The following is a 19958-nucleotide window of genomic DNA, read 5'->3' as shown; positions in this document are numbered from 1 at the left end:
ATACCTATCAACGCAATGTCATTGCCATAGAAACCAATGCAGATATTCCAGAAAACGAAAGAGCGGCATGGACACACAAATCGGATCTGAACAGTTAAATGTGAACAGTTAATAATTTTAGATCACATTCCAATCAGATACACAAATAATCGGATTTGGACTGACAGTCTGAACGTAGTCTTTGATCGCTAGTTTGACATGTTCACAGACAGCTGATTAATGACTATTGTGATCAAATTCTACCACCAACGAAATTCTGGCAGTGGTAGAAGTTTTGACGTACAGTCCTGCAGTGTGACTTCTCCTACGACGACCGTCAAATCAAAAACCAACAGGAGCGCAGAACTTGATGACAAAATTAGTGTGACAACAACAAACCACCACCTGCTCCACACACGTCTTCATCTTCAAGAGAAGCCATAATCAAAATTAATGGTAGAGATGTTTTTGTTTGATAGCCACCATTTCTATCCCACATGTAAATGCAGCTCACCGTCAGCAAATGTTACGATTGATGATGTAAATCTCTGGATGAGTCTTCTTGCGTGGGTCCGTGTTTAATGCGTCTTGACTGCCATACAGTGTGACAATAATGACAACTGAGGGGATCATGTTCTTACAGTCTGACAAGCAACAGTCGTAAAGGACTATTATAAATAGTACAGTGTGCACCCGGCTTAAAGGGATAGTTCACCCAAAAATGAAAATTATCTCATAATTTACTCACCCTCAAGCCAGGTGTATGACATTCTTCTTTCAGCCGAACACAATCAGAGTTATATTAAATAATATCCTGGCTCTTCCCAGCTTTGTAATGGAATTGAATACTTTTTGAAGCTTCAAAAAGAGCATCATAAAAGGAAAAATATCTATATTTAAAACTTTATAAACTATAATCACTGGCTTCTGGCAACGGCTGTATGCACGTTCACGAGAGAGAGGGTGACCTCTGACCCAACATATGACGTAAGCGTAGACAGATCCAAACAAAATGCCAGTCACGAATTAAAGGTCTAAAATGAGAAGTTTTAAATAAAAATGTCAGAGGATTTCGATATAAGAAAAGAGGAGCTTGAGTTATGTCGGGTCAGAGGTCACCCTTCTGCTGGATCTCGACTCTCTCGTGAACGTGTGTACAGCCATTGCCGGAAGCCAGTGATTATACTAGTTTATAGTTATAAAGTTTTAAATATTAATATTTCTCTTACAAAAACCCTTCACTTCAGAAGGCCTTTATTAACCCACTGGAGTCTTATGGATTACTGTTAAGATGGATGGATGCACTTTTTTGGGCTTCAAAATCTTGAACACTGTTCAATGCCATTTCTAAGCTGGAAAGAGCCAGGATATTATTTAAAGGGTTAGTTCACCCAAAAATAAAAACAATGTCATTTATTAGTTACTCACCCTCATGTCGTTCCCGTAAGACCTTTGTGTGATGGCTGATTTCAAAACACGGCTTTGAAAGCTTTATGAATCTTTTGTTCGAATCAGTGGTTCGGAGCACAAAAGTCACGTGATTTCAGCAGTTTGATACACGATCCGAATAACTGATTCGAAACAAAAGATTTGTAAAGCTCTGAAGCTTCATGAAGCAGTGTTTTGAAATCGGCCATCACTAGATATTGTTGAAAAGTCGTTATTTTGTTTTTTTGGGGGCACAAAAAGAATTCTCGTCGCTTCATAACATTAAGGCACTGTAACATTCACTGTACTCACATGAACTGTTTTAAATATGTTTTTAGTACCTTTATCGATCTTGAGAGGTTCGTGACTTTGCTCTCAATAAAGGCCTCACTGAGCTATTGGATTTCATCAAAAATATCTTAATTTGTGTTCCGAAGATGAACGAAGGTCTTAGGGGTGTAGTAATAAATGACATCATTTTCATTTTTGGGTGAACTAACCCTTTAAAGTCCCCCTGTAGTCAATAATTTCAATAATAAGTCATCTTTGATCACCAAAAGGACATATTCAAACATTTTTTCCTGTGGAAAAAAAAAAAATGTATTCGTGACTTAAAATAGCTTGAATGTAACTCTACACCCTTGCTTCATTTAGTATACGCGGACCCATGAATACGCAAATTAGCCCCGCCTCCACTCACTCACACCAGCTCAGAATACCTGATCCACAACTGTAGTAAACGATACACAATGGCAAGTGGAAATACTGGTTTAATTCAGCCATATATGTTTGAACCAGAAACTGATTCAGAAGAAGAGGAAGATCTCTCTATAACGTCAGACACATAATGGTAATTAATATGATATGATATGATGATAGCCTTTTGCTTGACTACGTTACCAAACAGCTAATAATGTGTTGCTAACGTTACACAAACCATATTCCTGTTCGCCACATCAGAGTCAGACAGCTGCCTTCTGAAAATCAATATGCTTTAAACAACTCAGAATGTCAGTGGAGAAAGGCATATAGTTCATCATAACATCATAACATACATCATACATAATTCACCTGCTATATTGCTAAATGTACCCGATTTTTCATATCAACAGAAAAATATACCAAGATAACCTGGCTTCTCTTGAGACTCCCCTACTTCGCAGCATAGTAATGAATGATATGCTAAAGCCTGCCGGTACATTGATGTGATTGGTTACAAGGTAGTTTGTGACGTAAGAAACACCAGCGAGTTTGAGTATGTCTGTTTTTCACTGCAGTTTTAAGGAAAAAATACTCCGCAATCTTGTTGACTTATGAATTTGCACATGGCTTGTCTTAAAGTATATTAAAAACACCACGTAGACATATAAAAACTTGATTTTCACCACAGGGGGACTTTAATATAACTCTGATTGTGTTTGGCTGAAAGAAGAAAGTCATATACACCTAGGATGGCTTTGAGGGTGAAATCATGGGATAATTTTCATTTTCTGGTGAACTATTCCTTTAAGATCGATGAAGGGTTCCCATGATTGAATTAAGCAATAAAACACAACATAAAAATATCTAAGCATAAGAATTCATGGGAAAACAACAAAGAAAACGGAATTGGATCACTAGAGCGCTCACGGATCTGCAATTCAACTCTCTTCGCTTAAAAGCGTTGAAACCCTAATTACTAAAGAGCACGAAGCCCTTGGCCCTGATTCAAAACAGCACAGTAACTAAACTCAGTCTAATCTCTGATTTAACTCTTACTGCACTTTGACATTTTGCAGATACTTTTTATCCAAAGCAACTTGCGCCATGATCATTCCTTTGCTCTAGTAGTCTAACTAACCATTAAGGTCTATAACATACTGATAGAGTATGAACTAAAATGAGGATTTGTTTCAAAAGGAGACGTAGCTGAATTGCTAAAATACTGTATTTTATACACGCAGCTCTAGAAAAATATTCTAACAGGCCATTCCCCATTCATCTGCAATCTGGTGTGAGAAGACAAAACAAATGATTTCTACTGAACCTTGATCCTGGTTGACACTGCCAGCACAAACAGTGCTTCAAATCCCAGTTTATATTTAAAATAAATGACTATATATATATTCAGATTTGTAATTGTATTTGGGTGTCTCTTTAGCTTTTGAAGTCCCATTTTTATGTCCCATGGGTTGATTTTTATTAAATCTAACAATTTCAGCTTTTTGTTATATGAAGGTCACATGGAAACTTTGTTTTCATACCTTCATTTATTTCGCTTCTTGTCAATTCAGCATTTTAACCTTGCCCCAGACTTTTTAAAATTATGTATCAATTAAAAACTACAGTATGATGATCTAAACAATTAGTAAAAAGTCAATATTTATCGTGAAAATGCCCCATTATTTCCCACACAAACAATTTTCTAACCCAACAACGTTTTTTAAAGCGAGTATACATTTTATTAAGAGAGAGTGAAGAGCATGTTTAATAAAATACACACATTATGTTAAAAAAAAAGAAAAAAGAAAAAGTGAAAATAATATTTATAAATATATAAAGTACTAGCTTCTCCTGTCTACTAACAGTCTGGACACTGTTAATAGAGAAATTAAACTAATGAAAACTGTATTTTAAGAGTTAATTTTTTAAAAATCAACAGGCCCAATGTGCCCATATTTTAATTACAATACAGGTAATATCAGCAGTCTGCAGACATTAGCCCTTTCTTCTAATAGCAAAGGGTGAAGCCTCATCAAATTTCAAGGCATTTGTGTGACTTCAGTGTCAAAGGAAACGGATGTTGGACGAACTTCGAACAGGCTTACGCATTTTCCGTTAGATAAATACGTTACAAAACTTGTCGCTGACTTGTTCATCTCTTTATTGTACAATGACCTGGACAAATTAAACCCTTCACAGACATAGTTCAGACAAAGATGTGTCCCATTAATCGCCATAGAGAAACACACACAGTAACCTAGTCAAATATCGAAATCCACTTACTCGTTGTTTTGATCTTATCCAGGCGAAAACAGTTATGCACTCGATGTCCCACGTCGTCAAACTCTCCCGGAGTTCCTCAATGCGATGTGAAGCTGTTTATCTCCAGCACATTTACATGCAGACTGCGTTCAGAGCGAGAAAAGCGCCATGTGAATAAAGTTGACACCACTCAGACACCTTCCCTTTCTGCCATGGCAACCAAGCGGCGAAATAATATCTCCCATAAACATTTACCAAGAGGCAGGATCATGGAGAAACACTTCCAACAGGTCGTTTTTAGAAAACAGGCTCATCGTCAACATTAACTCTTAACATTTATTCCAGCAGTAGCAGCAGCAGGCGTGTATGAGGAGTCTTCATGGATGAAATTAGATGCTGGGGCTCCGCATTATGCCCATTGATCCAATTACACGGGTTAACCCTTTCAGGTTCAAAGTAGAGCAAACGGCGGAATATTTTAGTATTTGCACTCGTGGGGTTTTATATACTTGCATTTTCTGAGCTGAGTAAATATTACAAAACAATGCGATTCTTAAAGTACTAAAGATAAAAAAATAATAATTGAGAGTTTTACAATCACTATACAGTAATAATAAGAGCAACAGCGCCCTCTGTAGACTGAGAAGAGGATATTCTCTTGTTTCGCTGTCATTTATCATCAGAACTAACTGAAGACGGTTAGAACCAGAGCCGTTGAAAAACATATTTATTCATATTTAACGGCTATGGTTAGAACCATCGTCTCTTCAAGTTATATTATTAAACAGAAGCTCTATAGTCTAAAAGCTATTGAAAAAACTATTGCCCTGTACAGTCCATTAAGAAGCACTGTCTATGTGGTGTTTTTTATGCGCTTTAAGACAAACCATGTTCAAATCATAGACTGTAAAAAAATATGGACGACGCACCTTCACTCTCTTCCATTGTAGTAACTGAAGCCGCCAGTGTGCCAATATGGCGCTGACATCTTGAGTCTCGAGTCTGCGCATAATGAATTTGGAGCCCGAGTCTGCGCAGTAGTGAGCACGAAGTGGAGCCGCGATATCAAGGTCCCGCCCAAACTCAAAACAACTCATTATTTCGGTGTGAAATAAACAGTTATGGAAATGTAGAAATTAAAGTTACCTCGCGAAGATCCATAAAAAAGTCCGTTGGTGCCTCGGTGACTACTTCACACAGAGAAGCTGTCAATCATGACGTCTTACTCTTACCCCCGTTTTATAGCATCAAATACCTAACTAAAAACAAACTTATTTAAAGAACGAACACTTGAATTAACACCAGGGTGAAAAAAAAAACTGCCTAAAATGACAGAAACCGTCTTTGGAAAAAAAAATGTTTAAAGTGTAAATTGATTGTTTAGTTTGTCTCGCGTCCCATTACATTTCATGGAGAGGGCGGGGTTTATGACCTATACTGCTTCCAGCCACCTGGAGGCGATCGAGACGCATTGGATCGAGACGCATTGGTTCGATTGACCATTGCTGAGTATTTTCTCTTTAAAACTGCAGCGATTGAAATCACTGGTGTTTGTGACATCACAAACTACCTTGTAACCAATCATGTCAACGTGCTTTAGCATATCATTAACCATGACCGCTCTGAAGCAGGGGAGTCTCAAGAGAATATATCCCGGTATATTTTTCTGTTGATATGAAAAATCGGGTAGATTTAGCAATGTAGCGGGTGTATGATGTATATTACGATGTTATCGTGAACTATATGCCTTTCTCCACTGATGATACTGTTATGCAGCGTTTACCTCAGTAGTAAACTGAGTGGATCTCTGAGCTCGTGCGAGTGAGTGGAGGCGGGGCTAATTAGCATATTCATAGATCCGTGTATATTAAATAAAGCAAGGGTGTAGTTACATTCAGGCTATTTTAAGGCATGAAGAATTTTTTTTGTCACAGGAAAAATTTTTAAATATGTCACTTTGGTGATCAAAGATGAGTTTTAAGGGATAAAATTATTGACTACAGGGGGTCTTTAAAATTGTGTTGTTTCAAGTTAAAAAGTAAGTGTTTGCTCTGCCTTAAAATTTTAATTTTAGTCAATTTGGATATATATATATATATATATATATATATATATATATATATTTGAGTTATCTCAACAACAAAAAAAACGCTAAATTTTAAGTTATAATAACTAATTGCAATTATACACACACACACACACACACACACACACACACACACACACACAGTGGGGGCATGTTGTCACATATGGGGGTAATTTGGCACAACAGAACCTGCTATTAACAGCCTATTAATTTTCAGAACAATTTCAATATTAAATCTCATATAAAACATGAAACAAAATACATGAAACTGCAAAAAATGTAACATGCAAATATATAAAAACATAGTTTTTGGCCAATAAATATTGTGATTAGTAATTAAAACGTAGCCCTATATTTGCAATTAATTATGTAATAAATCTATAACGTTTAATACACATGAAAACCTGACCTGCCATTTGCAGAACAAAAACGTGTCCACAATTAATTAGCAATTGAAAGATATAGTACTGAATGAAAATAAAGTGTTCGAATAATAAAAAAGTTTAGTACAGTTTAGTAAAATCAATATAGCATAAATCACATATAAACAGATGTAAAAATAACCAAATTATATGCATTAATTAAATTTCAGAATTTGAAATAGGTATGTTTTAAATCTCATTAAATAAATATGTTGAATTGTTTATTCATATGTACCATTTCTTAATATTTATTTATCCACCAGGAGGTGCTACACACAACATAATAACTTGTAGAGGCGCCTATATAAAACACCAATAAAAGTCTGTAAAGTTTGGGTCTCTTCATTTAATGTCTCAGTGATTTAAACTCCAGTGCTGCTAATAACAAGAGATAATTGATATGAGATTATGACAGGATATTGATATTCAATTAGTCCAAAATAAGATTTGTTTTTGGCAGAGCAAACACTGGCTATTTAGCAACAGATTTTATGAATTCTGTAATTTTTGTCACGTTTATGTCACTTGTTATCATTTTATCTCACCCCGTTAGACAAAATTACAAAAATCGTGCAGAAATGATATTATCAAAATTTCATAAAATGTTCGATGATTTCATGTTAACAACCTAGAGTAAAATCTCAATCCATCACTTTAGCGCTTCATTTCATCCTGTTAAGCATCCTGTTCATTACCACTGTGTAAATAATCAAGCTATTTTTAAAAAGTGCTTAACCACAGCATATATCTGAAAGTCTGGTATAATTTTTTATATATAGAAACGACAATACGGGTATATCGGCTGTTTAAACGTTACAAAATTCAAAATTTACTGCCCAACAGGAATGACCCTAGTGATCGCAGGGACTTTTGTTTTGAAATCTCCTTAGAGTCCGAGAGCGGAAGTCATTGGCGACAGCGAAAGGTTCACGTTACTTGCAGGAACAGTAAAGAAAGGAGGAAAAGCGGGTAGCGGGATATCAACACTGATTTTATTCAGAAAAGGTGTCATATAATCTACAGACGCTGGTATCTCAGTATCCATCTCCCCCCTGAAGCCTCTGGCGAAGTTCATCGTGGAAGTGAGTGAAAGAAATAAGGCTGCTATAGCTAACGAGCTAAAGGTGTTTGTCAGGCTGTTAGCTCCATTAGTTCATATTGGTTAGCTGACCGGTAATCCTGCTTAAAATGAACGGTAATCTTGACTGATCGATTGAGGCTGTGATCTGTATTCAGTGTTTGAACAATAACTGCGCATCACGACTCGCCTTGTGGCTCATATTAGCGACAGAAATGAATAACTCCATGGATGTGATATGGATCGATATCTGACCTGCTCGATTGATTATCAAGAAATTAGTTAAATATATTGGTGCTATAGACAGCTGGCAGGTGATTTGTGAAATATCGTGTTTCTCCTTCCTGTTAAGGGACTGAACATTGAACACAGGTTTCTGGCCCGCAGCAGGAGGAAAGCTCATTCAATGTCGTGAGACTGCTTTATTTATTTATTTAGTTTCTATTTTTGTTTACGTTTATTTTATTAGATTAAATATACGGATACAGGTGTTGTTTAATATTTAAAGTTTTTATGTTTACATGTTTCTTTTTATTTACTATTACTACTACAATTTTTTTGAAGGCTTTTGTCTTTACTGTGGGACCATTAGATGATCCATTACACACACATAAGAGGTCTGAGACTCTGGGGCAAGATGCGAACTTAAAGGGCTAGTTCACCCAAAAAATTACAATTCTATCAGTATTACTTTTTCTGCCGAGCACAAAAGACAGAATTATAGCTTTAGTTGCTATTCACTTTCGTTGCATCTTTTTAATTTATGCATTTGTGGCTGTCAGTTCCTAATATAAGTACCTAAGGGATCGTTCAACCAAAAATGAGAATTCTGTCATCATTTACTCACCTTCAAGTTGTTTCAAACCTGTATGAATTTCTTTCCTCTGTTGAACACAAAAGAAGGTATTTTAAGGAATATGGATAACCAAACAGTTGTGGGGCACCGTTCACTTTCTTAGAAGTCAAAGGTGCCCCACAACTGTTTGGTTACAAACATTCTTCAAAATATCTTGCTTTGTGTTCAGTAGAACAAAGAAATTTGCTAAATGTGTACATTTAGGTTGTAACAGATGGTGTTTGTAGCTTGACTACAGACATGCAGACTTTCAATATTTAAGAAAACAATCTTTATGGTTAATTTATGTTAGAAATGACTGAATAAAGGCTCACCAAGAATGGTAATGATTATCATAACTTTAATGTTTTAATGATCATTATAATTCTATGAGAATAGGGAAGTTCACACCACAGCTATAACAATAACAGCACAGAAGAACAATATCACTTTCAGAACGATTTTTCTTCCAGCTTATGAACGATAAAACATTGACAGGTAATCAGAATCCAGGCCTGTTCACACAAAGATCGATAACTATATTAGCGTTCACACCAAGGACTTGTATATAACTATACAGTTTTAATATTGCTATAATTCTATGAGAAAAGGGAAGTCCACACCACAACAATAATGATAACGGTGCAAAGGAACAATATTGTCGAAATCACTTACGCAAGTATTTTTGAACAATAAAAACACTGAGCCAATCAGAATCCACCCCACTTTGAAGGCACGTTCACATCAAGAACGATAACTATAACAAACTATATTCGCACACACACCAAAGGACGATAATTTTCGATGTATTATAAGTTATAGTTATATCGTCTGCCGCTTTAAAGGCACAATATGTAATTTTTCACCGCTAGAGGTCACCTATTCAAAACAAAGGCGTAGCTCGATGATGCCGAGATTGAGCGTGGAATCATGGGAGATGTCGTCTTAAGAGATGTCAGATGTCAGCGGAACTTTTATTATGCCACAGTCGTCACTTCCGCTTCTTTCGGTCAAGTGTATGTGGGGTAACGCAGCGCTATTTTATCATATTAGATACATTTGAGTGTGTTGAAAATGATGTTATAACGTTACTGTGCGTTCGCTGAGGCATGGTAAAGCATGGTACTCGCGGAAAACCATGAAAACGAGTTTCAAACAATAAGACTAAACATGTTGAGCTATATAACAGTAATTAGTTTTCCGTCTATAAATGTATTCAAACAGTTGTTCCCTTGTCTAATAAAACATATTATATATTAAAGCGTCTTTGGTGTTTCCATGGTTTCTACAAAATAAAACCAGAAATCGAGGGTAACGCTGGTATGATGTCATTGATAGGCAACGCATAGACACAGTCTGTGTCCTGGTTAAAATTGCTTATTTCTCTGGATTTAAACATTCTTGGAAACATTTGGGATAATGTAAGTACACAAGTCAACAAAATATATATAACACTGTTCTAGTGGTTTTTGGATATTTTAATCCAAAAATCTTACATATTGTGCGTTTAAATGCTCGGGCTCTTTAAAGTTGGATGGATTCTGATTGGCTGTCAGTGTTCGTTAATCAGCTCAAAAAATCGGCCTGTAAGTGATTCCACCTATATTGTTCCTCTGTGTTGTCATTGTTGTAGTTGTGGTGTGGACTTCTCTGTTCTTATAGTATTAGAACAACAATTAAAATGTTATATTAGTTATCGTGAACAGGCTTTATAAACAGAAAGTTACCGTCTGTTGGTTGGGACGCATTTTTTTTTTTTCATTTTTTTTTTTTAATCAGTATCAATCTGAGTGTGAACGGGCCTTAAATCAATGTATATATTTCATATGTATATGTATTGTCTTCTGTATTTACTGATTCTGACTCAACCATTGATTTTGAATTTAGATATTAAAGATTTTAGCCTCGGCGATTACCCATATACCCTGAGTCTTACTCAGGGGTTCAGGGAAGCATTTCCTCACTGGTTGTGTCACAATAGGAATCCCTCCCTGATGCCCGGCTTCCTCCTGAGCTAATCTCTTTTCAAAAGGTTAATGATTTGAGATGAGACTTCTAATGGATACAGCATATTGCATTAGTGCTGCATCACCGATAATCACCAATAATGATGCCGTGCGTGGGCATTAGAAATACGTCAAAACGTATGCGCACTTATGGGCTTCTCTTTTGTTGAATTTCAACCACTATTGTTTAGCATGCACGAGATGCATTCAGTTGACATGAGGAACAATGGACCTGTATGTGATATAGGTCAGTTAGAAGCACTTCAGCACTTCTGTTTGTTTAGGCCTTTACCTATGCTTTATTCATAAAAAAAAAGTAATAATAATAATTGTATTCTTCTTAAACATTTAGGTAGGTTTTGTTGTTTTCTTGTCATGTTTTATGCTGGGATTTATGGAGCCAGAGCTGCTCTTTTATTGTATCTGATTAATTCAGTGTCACGCTCTTATTAGTGACTTATGATTTCTCAGATGTTTTTAAGTTTGCAAGTGACCCATATCTGTCATCTGTGAACAGACCTGCATGCCCACATTTATACAAAGAACAACAACATCATGTGCTCTGCATACATTGCTTAACAAGAAACGCTGCATTTGCACTGTAGGAAAGTCCCTCATGTAAGTTTAGCCCAAAATCAAAAAATAAAATTTGTTAATTGAATGAATAAACTCCGTATGCTGTTTGTGTCGTGTTCTCAGGTGGCAAATTAAACCAGTCGTAGTTGAGCAACAAGCCGACTCTCAATATTTCAGCTAAACAAATTTTTCATATTGCACCCGTAGCATCCTTTTTGTTCACAGTGAAGTGTGTCCTGGCATTTATCTGTCATAGCTTATCCAAAACGCATAATTGAATAAGTGATTAGGGCTGTCACTAATGATTATTTTGGTAATTGAGTAATCAGTCAGTTATTTTAACGATTAATAATTTTAGACCTAAATAAACAATAGCCTTTTAAATGACTTAAAATTCACATTTAACAATGAGGCAATAATAATTGCTTCAAATAAAGTATCAAAAGCAAGTATGGTTCTATTGAACAACACTGTTACATATTATATTATAATATAAACATAATCAACTTATGTACATTATGTATTATTAAAAGTTCAAACATTTGTGCATTGGCACAAAAATTAATAAAAGTGTGCATCAGATACAAGTTGGCATTTGTGATGCATTGTTTCTAACAAATTTGCGTTGGTAAAAAACGATTTATTTATATATAATTATTAGAAGATGAGCTACACTTTTATTACTTAGACGTGACCAATAATTTATATGTAGATGGATTTCTCCTCTCTAAACTGTTTCTCAAGCACATTTTCTCATCACTGCTGCTACGTGAATATGAATATTAATATTATAAAGCGACAAGAATACTTTTTGTGTGCCAAAAAAACAAAATAACGACTTTTCAACCATATCTATATGGGCCGATTTCAAAACACTGCTTCAGAGCTTTACGAATGGAATCAGTGAATCGGAGCGCCAAAGTCACGTGAATTCAGCAGTTTAGCTGTTTGATAGGAGATCCGAATCACTAATTCGAAACAAACGATTCATAAAGCTCAGAAGCTTCATGAAGCAGTGTTTTGAAATCAGCCCATATAGATATTGTTGAAAATCCGTTATTTTTTTTATTTTTTTTGGCGCACAAAAAGTATTCTTATCGCTTTATAATATTAAGATAGAACCACTGAACTCACATGAACTGTTTCAAATATGTTTTTAGTACCTTTATCGACCTTGAGAGTTTCAATGGCTTTGCTCTCAATAGAGGCCTCACTGAGCCATCGGATTTCATCAATAATATCTTAATTTGCGTTCTGAAGATGAACGATGGTCTTACGGGTGTAGAACGACATGAGGGTGAGTAATAAATGACACTTTCATTTTTGGGTGAACTAACCCTTTAAGTTAATGATGCTGACTCGTCATCTCTGCAGAAGTGGACACGTTTCATACAGATTACATAATCTGAGAATATTTGTTTTAGATTTGAATCGGTTTATTTAAAAGTAGACTTTTCAAGTTTTCTTTAGATACATTTCTCATGTCTGTGTGGCAAGAATTTGCTGAGTTTTGATTCATTTTTATGACGCGCACAAGTTCACTTGAGACTGAGACGGCAGAAACAAAAAGCACAACGTTTTGTTGTTGTGAGTTTACAGAAATAAAAGCAAAACCATTTACAGTTACGAATGTTGGATTGTTCTTATCTATATGACTAAAAATGACAGAGTATTTTAAGTTGAATGCAAGTGATCGCACCGGCGCCTCCATGTCATGCAGTAACCGCGCTCTTCGCACAAACACTTGGATATGCGCCAAATAAAAGTGCAGTTAATCTAGGTTAACGTTAGAGCGAGCAGACTTGTGAAGTTGCAAGTGCAACTACTTACATGTTTCAAGTGATAAGCCATATTTGAGGTTGATGAATGATGAATTATAGGCAAATATTTGGATTTCCTGCCGTTAACAATCTGTCTGTCACAGACTGTGTGATTTCGCCACTTCCTGTGAAGTTTTTTTCTAAATTACTAATACCATTTTTGGTCATCTAAGCCTCTTTTCATCGACTAACGGTTAGTCGACTATTAGGGGGCAGCCCTACTGATTTCAGCCCTCCAAAACAATTTCGGGGCAAAACTGAAAATGGCTGTTTCGGCCAAAAATTTTTGGTAGCCGAAATTTCTGTGCATCCTTAATAATAATTAGTAAAAGTATTACTGGCCAAGTTAATTACAGATATTGCAATTATTATTGGCACAATCTAAATCAGATTTTGAGGGGACAAAAAAGGCAAATTTCTATTCTAGGAAAAGATGAAATTTTGGCATACATATTTGGCATCATACATGTGCTCTCACTGTTGGCCAAATGTGCTGTGATTAGAAAGGTGTGATTATCTATAGCTGACTGATTATTCCACCCCTTGATGAAAGGAAACTCATGGGTGTTTTACCAGGATATCCACTGGTAAAATATAATTTCTTTAGCTATGGCGCTATAGCTTTACAGTAGCCCAGTGGTGAATAGCAGTGCAGGAAACATTGAACTGAAAGTTCATTTGTGTTGAATTTTGGCATTCAGAGTGAAACATTTTAGCTTTTGTGAACTTTTTCTTATAAGAATACAGTGGTCATTTCATGTTTTAAAGAAATAATGTACTGATTACACATTTTAATTGTTTCAGAGGTGTAATGGTGATCAAAACATACTCAGATTGCATGTTTCTCCCCCTCAGTGTGCTGGCAGCAGTGAATGGTTCAGCGGCAGCGGTGCCAACAGCCGTCGTCCCATGAGTTTTCTTTTGGCCTGAGCTGTCTGCTTTGGGCTCCGGCCTGGTTCGTCTGGATCTCTGTGCCTCCGGCGCCGCAGTCATGGATCACCCCAGAGAGAAGGAGGGTGAGAGGCCGGTGAGGAGCAGTAAAGTGGCCCAGGGGCGCAGCGGGCACTCGCGGCCCTCCAGCTCCACATCCTCTGGGGTCCTCATGGTGGGACCAAACTTCAGAGTTGGAAAGAAGATTGGCTGTGGCAACTTTGGAGAGCTGAAGCTTGGTAAGGAAAGCCATTAATGGCTTAATTGTTCGCAAAAGTCTCTACAGAACAACCTGGGTTGAAGTTCTTTGCTCAAAGGTGCCAAGCAGGAGTGGATCTCAGGAGCTGTTGAGTCTCCTGGGTCACCATCATTAGCCAATCCATTGGGGAACATTGACTTGGGTCATGTGAAACACCCTTAAATCCTAAGTGTGTAATTTGTGCACTAGTGTCAACAATTTGAATTGCAAAATCCTCCAAGAGGATTCCTAGAACACACATCCCTGATCCATTAGTTGAACAAACAGATATCTCCGCCCCAAAATCATGCCATTGGTTGAGTTGAACTGGTTGGGGTTGGGAGGCTCAAACAAACAGAGGGAAAAATTACACACTTCAGTTTTTAAGAAAGACGGCCTGCACAATATTTCATGAACATGGCAGTATTGGCCAATATTTTTTCTGTTCTATTGGGCATTTCACACTTAACTACTAGTTAACCCTGGGTCATACTAAACCCCAGGTAAACAGAATCCTGGGTTATCTTGCTTCACGTTTCACACTGCTCGTAATTTACCCGGGGTTAACAATTAATCCTGGGTATTCATAAGCTGCTGTTTCACACTGTACGATACGAAACTCTGGGTTAACAATCTTATTTCTATATTTGCAATGTCAGTGTCACTGATTGGTTGAACGCTGCACACGAAAAGTTTATATAAAGGCTGTAGCATTGTTCATCCTCATATATCGCCAACTGTACTATCAAGTTTATCCTGAATGGACTTTTTAGACTATAAATGTAAGAATGAAACGGTCTCTTCTTCACTCCAATTGTTGTGTGTTCTGTCACCATTTGACATTTTTCCCCTCAAACTGTTTATACAACAAGCAGTTGAGGCATGCTGTCTGTTGCTCAGCATCCAGCTGTAACATTCTAACACCGCATCATTTTACACTGCACATATTTGGCACCGCAATGCGGGGTTAACACTGAAACAGTGGTACTAGCCCTACTCCGGAGTAGAGTTTCACCCCTGGTGCTAAACCCGCTTCTAAATTACCCGGGGTAAAAAGTGAGGTTTAGAAGGACGATAACCTAGGATTAAGTGCAGTATGAAAAGCCCTTATCAGGATGGTATTGGAAGCTGATAATAATAGAACTTCAAATGTTATACTCTTTGTATGCTAGGGAATTCTGTTCTATCCATCTTTTCTTCTGTAATGTTTTAATACATGTAGAATCTTTTTTTTTTTTTTTTCCCACATAATATATATAGTAGTTGACCAGTCAGTTTGGCATTGGCCATTATGTAATACAAGGAATTGCAAAAATTGCTGACAATTAGTAAACCCTTCAAAGAAATCATCTTGGAATGCTACTTGCTGGAAGGACCTTGTGAAGTATTCCCAGAAGGAGGTTGGGTTTCAAAAATACTTTTAGAAAAAATCCAAGTCCAAAGAAGTTAAAACGCCTTTACTCACATGTCGACACACTCTGATGAAAGCTGAAGGCCGAAATGCATCAGTGTGCAGTGTTTCAGACGTTTTTAATGTTTCTATTGTGATAGCCATTATGTGAATAAAGGCGTTTTAACTTTTTTGACTGGAAGAAGTGTCTTGGATTTTTTTTCCAAAAGAATTAAACCCTTTTTTAATGATACTTATAGCATTGACAACAAAATTAGTAGATTTTGGAACTGACACAAAAGGGAACATACCACTTCTGTTTATCGACCAATAACCTCATAATTGTTCTGGCTGTTGCTGTTGTCCTAATGGGACCAGAGTTCAAAACCGACCTGGGTCATGTCCTGTACCTGTCCCCCTCTCTATACCTATACTTTCCTGTCAAAATCTCCGTTAGATTTCCTATCTAACAAAGGTAGAATTCCAATCATTAAAACATTAGTATAGGCCGAAAAGTCCATATTGTTGCTTCCATGTTTAAAAAGTCTAATTTCAGTTGCAGTTGGTCACTCTTTGTTTGTTTTGTTTTTGTAGGAAAGAATCTCTATACCAATGAGTATGTTGCAATAAAGTTGGTAAGTACATTTATATTTATTGTTTTCTACCAATCGTTTATATCAGGTGAAGCAGACAGAATCAAAAGCTGAAGGTTGGATTGTTCAGAGTCATGTTATAAGCAAGAAAGCATAATGAATTTTAGACAGACATTTTAGGAACCTGAAACTAAAAGAATATTAGATGTGACAACTTGAACATGTTGCTCAGATGTGAGGAAATAAATGTGTTTTGCTGGTTGGAGTGTTTGTTGTATATTGTGAATAGGGTTGGATGTTGTTTGAATTTTAGCGATTCCGATTATCGATTCATTCCCAGTTTCGATTCCAGTAAGGTAGAAAAAAAAAATCAAACATTTAGATTCAAATATTTATTCCGTCTTTTTGCAAAACATTTGTTTGCAGTTGAATACCATGTACTGTACTATTTACTGTCTTACTACTTGCTGTATTATGATTGAAATCTCGAAATGGCCTTAAGCAATTACTAATTAAAATGCAAAATGTTATGTTTTATAATACATTTAATTCATGCATGGTCTAATTCTGACAGTGCTGCACCAGTTTGCGGCACCATCTGCGGGACAACCTTAGCATGTTAGCCAGGGTTCAAAGCACCAAATGCGAGTAAAAATCTGCGTTGAAACTGTTACTCGCCAGTTGATAAACATGCATTTTCTTTCTCTGTTCATGCTCACTTAAGACATAAACAAATGTGTTTACAAGGATGTTTTGACACAATTTGTGTGTATTTGTCCGTTCAAGCGCAAGAAGACACGAAAGAGAACTCAATTCGGTATTCACGCACTATATGAGAGACGACTTTCTGTGCGCGTGCTTTGGATGTGTGTGCAGCACAGAAAATGACGCACAAGTGCAGAATTTAGTTCTCTTTTGCATCTTCTTACGCTTGAATTGTTTAAAATCACATTAAAAGGCACCCACAGAAATCACTTAGCAAAGTTTCTGTTTTCTGACCTCAAGTGTTTGATTCCAGAATTGCAACTGATTTTCGAATCCCAACCCTAATTTTGAATTAACTTTAATGTAAACAAATAAAAGGGTTTTAATTGAATTTTTTTTGTGACACTCCTAAAGGAACCTGTGAAATCGAGGGCCCCACAGCTTCATTTGGAGTACCGGTTCTACAAAACATTAGGCAGTGCAGGTAAGGTTATAATCAACACCATCACTGCTCTACCCTGTGTTTAACTCTTTTGTTTACCTGAATAATATTCATTTCAGGCATTTTCATCTGCTGTGTTTTATAGTTTCGCATTCAGTCGGTGTTTGCTCGTTGTATCTCATCTACATTTAGCCTTAATCTTCATATCCAGGTGCATACTTTGTTTATACTGCACTCAGGCTTTGTGACAGGGATTTACTGTTATTTTCCTTGCTTTGAAGCCTGCAGTTCCCGAGCAGGCTTTCTGAGGATGTTTCCTTTGTATTGGATTGAGGATTTTCCCCTCTGGAGTATCTGACATGTTGAGTCATAGCTTCAGTTTTGATCTTACAGAATGGCTAGTTTTACTACTGAGCCTAGGCGTATATATTAAACTGAAATGAAAATCGACATTCTTGTTACAAAATTCATGTTTTGCCTTGCCTACCAGTGGCTGATGAATTGAGAACTTGTCAGCAATGATCAGATCATGTTAAAATATATGTAATGCCTCTGACAAAGAAATTCGTCAGTTGTTTTCCCTTGTAAATTTGTCTCAGTGAAGTGCCGGCTCTCATAAAATGTCAAAGCTATTCATACCTCAGTTTTGCTGCTGTTTTTTTTCCCCGCAACAATTTTCAAGTAGGTGTGAGGCACAAATGGATAAGATATGCTGACTAATCTTTTGGTGATTTAACTTTAGTTGAGTTTCCATCCATGTCTGGAGTCTGGAGATGGCAATCAATTTTCCAAAACACAGACACGCCTCATTCATATGTGGAAATAAATCTCATATGAATGTATGCGTCTGCCATGTAAGTGGACAGATCGGATATTTCATCTATGTCCATTGCAAATTGCGTCGTTTTTACTTCCTTTTTGGCCTAAGCTTTTCTGGGTCAGTACGTCTACCTTTGGTTTATTTCGCCAAGTTTATAGCGTAAATGCAGATATCGGACACTTTTAAAAGATGTAAGCTGGTCATCAACAAAATCAGATTAACAGTAAATCGGAATTTGGCATCAAGACCTGCAATGTAAATGCGGCCTTAACTAATGTTAAAGGTGCAATATGTAAAAATTCTGCCCGCTAGAGGTCGCTAGAGGCCTATTCAAAACAAAGGTGTAGCTTGATGATGGCAAGTTTGAGCGCGGAATCTTGGGACATGTGGTTTTCACCTCAACGGCCGGTGGAAACAATCGGGATAGGACTCGGGAAGAAATCATGTTCATGGATGAGATTATTAATGTTACTGTAGTATGAAGCAGAGCAGGACCGAGTGTTGTTGGAGCTGAATGAGGCTGCTGGAGCGATTGCGCAACACACGCCTCACGAGCAGCGGACCTTTTATTATGCCACAGTTGCCGGCACCGAGAGTGTTGAAAATTATGTTATAACGTTACTCTGTGCATTCGCTCAGCAGCTGCTGTGAGACACTTGTTTGAGACACACTGCAGTAAGCTAGATCGATTTTAGAATATCATATTAAATGCTGGATGGCTTGTGTTGATAAATGGCATGCAATTAATTTTAAAACGTATTGTATGATGGAGAAAATTCTGTATTACTGTTACTAAAAATAAAGCTGCATCTGATTATGCTATGTTAGCTAATTGACAAAATAGTGTTTTTCTCTGAGGCATGGTAAAGCATGGTATTCGCAAAAAAAAATCAAGAAAATTAGATTTAAACAAAAAGACTAAATGTGTTGAGCTATATAACAACAATTAGTTTTCTGTCTATAAACGTAACCAAACAGTTGTTCCCTTGTCTATTAAAAACGTGTTATATTAAAGCGTCTTTGGTGTTTCCATGGTTTTTACAAAATAAAACCGGAAACCGAGGGTAACGCGGGTATGATGCAATTGACAGGCGACTCCTCGCATGTCCCGGAGCCTTGGTTAAAATTGCAATTTACAAATAGTTGGAAACATTTGGGATATTGTAAGTACTCATGTGAACAAAATATATAACACTAGCATAGTGGTTTTTGGATATTTTACTGCAAAAATCTTACATATTGCACCTTTTGCTTTTCTGTCAATAGATCCTCCTAAATATTACACACTGGACCTTGAAATGGAAACATAGCTGTTGCCATTGGGCAGTACAGTGTGTTTGTACAAGTGCTTGTCCAGTGTAGAAGTATTGTTCTGTTTTAACAATTTCATATTGTTGTTGACCTCTAAATTTGATGTTTTCATGCTGTTAATATGCAAGGACTAATGATTCTCTTTGCATCTGTATGATAAAATATGCTATGTCAACCTTTGTTTAAATCTAGACTGTGTTGTGGCACTGCTCTGCTATAGTTCAGAGATCGCTCGGTGGTTTTGTTAGTTTGGTTTTGCTTCGGCAATGGTACTACTCACTGTCTTTTAGCTTTTTTTGTTTTTAATCAAGATACCGCATCGAGGCAAGACTAGT

The 19958-nt window shown here is 36.7% G+C and overlaps 2 protein-coding genes across 10 annotated transcripts in view; one reads left to right on the top strand and one right to left on the bottom strand.

Annotated features, from left to right (window-relative positions):
* Positions 1-4787, bottom strand: part of pacsin3 (protein kinase C and casein kinase substrate in neurons 3) — a 53484-nt gene extending 48697 nt beyond the window's left edge. The window contains exons 1-2 of one of the 4 annotated variants that reach the window (XM_051901693.1): positions 4627-4787; positions 4393-4514 (exon numbers count right to left, since the gene is read on the bottom strand). The gene's annotated coding sequence lies outside the window, so the exon portion shown is untranslated. Of the gene's footprint in view, positions 1-4392 lie in introns of all 4 variants that reach the window. The other 3 variants (XM_051901690.1, XM_051901694.1, XM_051901692.1) reach the window with 3 other exon arrangements.
* A 2977-nt stretch (positions 4788-7764) lies between these two features.
* The window catches only part of csnk1g1 (casein kinase 1, gamma 1), a 55921-nt gene continuing 43727 nt past the window's right edge, over positions 7765-19958 (top strand). For 3 of the 6 annotated variants that reach the window (XM_051899334.1, XM_051899332.1, XM_051899329.1), the window contains exons 1-4: positions 7766-7961; positions 14050-14363; positions 16347-16387; positions 17465-17534. In XM_051899334.1, the coding sequence (XP_051755294.1) occupies positions 14186-14363; positions 16347-16387; positions 17465-17534 (289 nt within the window). In that variant the 5' untranslated portion in view covers positions 7766-7961; positions 14050-14185. Of the gene's footprint in view, positions 7962-8309; positions 8369-14049; positions 14364-16346; positions 16388-17464; positions 17535-19958 lie in introns of all 6 variants that reach the window. The other 3 variants (XM_051899333.1, XM_051899331.1, XM_051899330.1) reach the window with 2 other exon arrangements.

This window comes from Ctenopharyngodon idella, chromosome 7 (assembly GCF_019924925.1).
Source record: "Ctenopharyngodon idella isolate HZGC_01 chromosome 7, HZGC01, whole genome shotgun sequence".
Classification (NCBI taxonomy): Eukaryota; Metazoa; Chordata; class Actinopteri; order Cypriniformes; family Xenocyprididae; genus Ctenopharyngodon; species Ctenopharyngodon idella.
This window is presented reverse-complemented; position numbering and strand designations above follow the sequence as displayed.